Genomic DNA, 2,170 nt, shown 5'->3' with positions numbered 1-2,170 from the left:
AAAATGATTGGACTTAGTGGAATTACGAGATCCATTTCCTGTACATCAAACTTTAACAACTACAATGTGATGGAGATACAGCCCAGACTGATTTAATTTGTGCATAAAGGTCTATAAATACAGTTTTTTGTTAATTATAGACCAGACGTAAGAGACGGACAGAGGTGCAGGTTATGGTTGCTAACTTTACCTCTGTAAAAACAGAGCCAGAAACATGGACACACTGTGTCAGAATGTGAGGGTGGGGGTTGTAACATATACAGTACATGGACATACAGTATGTCTGCAACATATCACTGGTGGACATTTATAAGGAGCTAATAACACTGGCAGCAGTCATAGACCGAAGAAGAAGAAGAAGAGCTAACGTTTGAAGAAGGTGCACAGGTAGAACATTTTCTTCCCGGTGCTTCTCGTTCATCGTGCTACATGTTGATGCCATGGTTCACATTGTGCTGTTTTTCACCCAACAGAGTCAGAATGCCCTGTAGAGTTCATAATCAGTGAAGTTCAGAGGAGATTTCAGTGTATTATTTGTAAAAAAAAACAAAAAAAAAACTTACATCAATAGAACATGGCGTAAAAAAATCAGAAAACTGCGATGTATCTGACAAGAACGAAGGGAAGTGAGGCACAACTATTCGGTAGGAGATGAAAACATCTTTAAATTTTCCTATCAAAATAGAAGCAACTTTAGTATTGGACAGTTGACAGCTGTCAATCATGACCAACAGTAAACTGGATTATAACAATTTATAGAAATTTAAGCTATGTTTCACTGAAGCCAGTATTTATAAGAATTATAAGAATTGTGTAAAATACAACGTATAGCCAGTAAAATGGCTAACGATAGTTGGTGTGTGAAGCAGAAACGGACATTTTAAATGAAAACTTAAAGCACATTCACAGAAGTGACAGTATTTTCCACCAATCAATATCATCCATCATGGTGCAGGTAAACAGGAGACGAGGGACGAAGAACAACGTGTTGGTTTTTACTAATACTCCATAATAATGACTGTTGTTCTTTTCATCCCTACTGTTCCATTCTACACCCACGTACCCTTCATCCCTGCTCCTCCTCCTCCTCCTGTTTCTCCCCCTCCTCATTTCCCGCAGACGTGTGCCGGCCCATACCCACTCATACATCCACCACCATCCCATTCTTAGGGCACTAAAATATAACCCTAAAGCCGCCTGCCTCCAGGGCAGCATCACGGCTCTGTAGCAGCAGCAGCAGCAGATCCAGCGGCTGTGTTTCCTGTTGACACATTGGTTCTGGACAGAGGAAACCTGCTTGGTGCACGGGACCGTGTCAGCTCCCGTTCGGCCAATTTATCTGCGGTTCTTCTCTGAATTCATCCCCTCGCCCCGGTATCGGCAGCCAGGCCCCGATACTCTGCAGTGATGGTAAAAACCACCGGGGATTTCTCTCATTTCTGGGCGACAAGTGACACATGCAGGCCTGATCCAAGAAGGGGTAAAATATCCAGGTCAACAGAGGCAGAGCATCACCTGCCGCCACCGAACCTGGTTTGGATTCGGATCATTTAGAATGATATACATCTTTAGTCAAACACACACACACGTCGACGCAGTCCCGCGGCTACATGAACGTCAGTCAACGTCCAAGGTTCCGTCAACCTTTTTTGGTTTCATCAACAGTGACAGGAATAAGAACCGAGTCTTACCTCCACGAAAAACCCCTCCATCCTCCTCCCTACTCCTCCCAGACGACGCGCTCTGCCCGGCCCCGCAGAGCGCACACACCGGTGTCGTGTGCGCAAATGTCGCTAAAGGAAGACTGGCGGTGCTTGTCAAGATGGGGGGAAGGTGGCGCTACCTCTGCGCTGGTGTTTCCCATTCACCAAGCCGTTATATCTTCATCATCTCCGGGTAAAATGGTTCAAAAAAAAATCACAAATCACAGCTCATACACACACACACACACACACACACACACACCTCAGCACAGTCCGAGCTCGATGCGCAGTGAAGGAAGATTCGAGTGGAAAATATAAAATATGTCCACGGCCGGAAGTCAGTGGAGGAGCGCTAATTAAAAACGCTCAAGATTCCCAGGTCTGTGTCGTCCCGGTGTGTGACTGTGGGAGAGAGAGCGTGTGTGTGTATGTGTGTGTATGTGTGTGAGTGTGTGTGTGTGAGTGTT

The 2,170-nt window shown here is 45.3% G+C and overlaps 1 protein-coding gene across 1 annotated transcript in view; it reads right to left on the bottom strand.

Annotated features, from left to right (window-relative positions):
* Window positions 1-1,967, bottom strand: part of myo10l1 (myosin X, like 1) — a 38,583-nt gene extending 36,616 nt beyond the window's left edge. Inside the window, exon 1 of the mRNA XM_025054785.1 lies at window positions 1,692-1,967. Coding sequence (XP_024910553.1) covers window positions 1,692-1,712 — 21 coding nt within the window. The 5' untranslated portion in view covers window positions 1,713-1,967. The remainder of the gene's footprint in view (window positions 1-1,691) is intronic.
* Between the last annotated feature and the right edge of the window lie 203 nt (window positions 1,968-2,170).

This window comes from Cynoglossus semilaevis, chromosome 1, assembly GCF_000523025.1.
Source record: "Cynoglossus semilaevis isolate Cse_v1.0 chromosome 1, Cse_v1.0, whole genome shotgun sequence".
NCBI lineage: Eukaryota > Metazoa > Chordata > Actinopteri > Pleuronectiformes > Cynoglossidae > Cynoglossus > Cynoglossus semilaevis.
The sequence above is the reverse complement of the archived record's forward strand: the minus strand, read 5'-3'. Positions and strand labels throughout refer to the sequence as shown.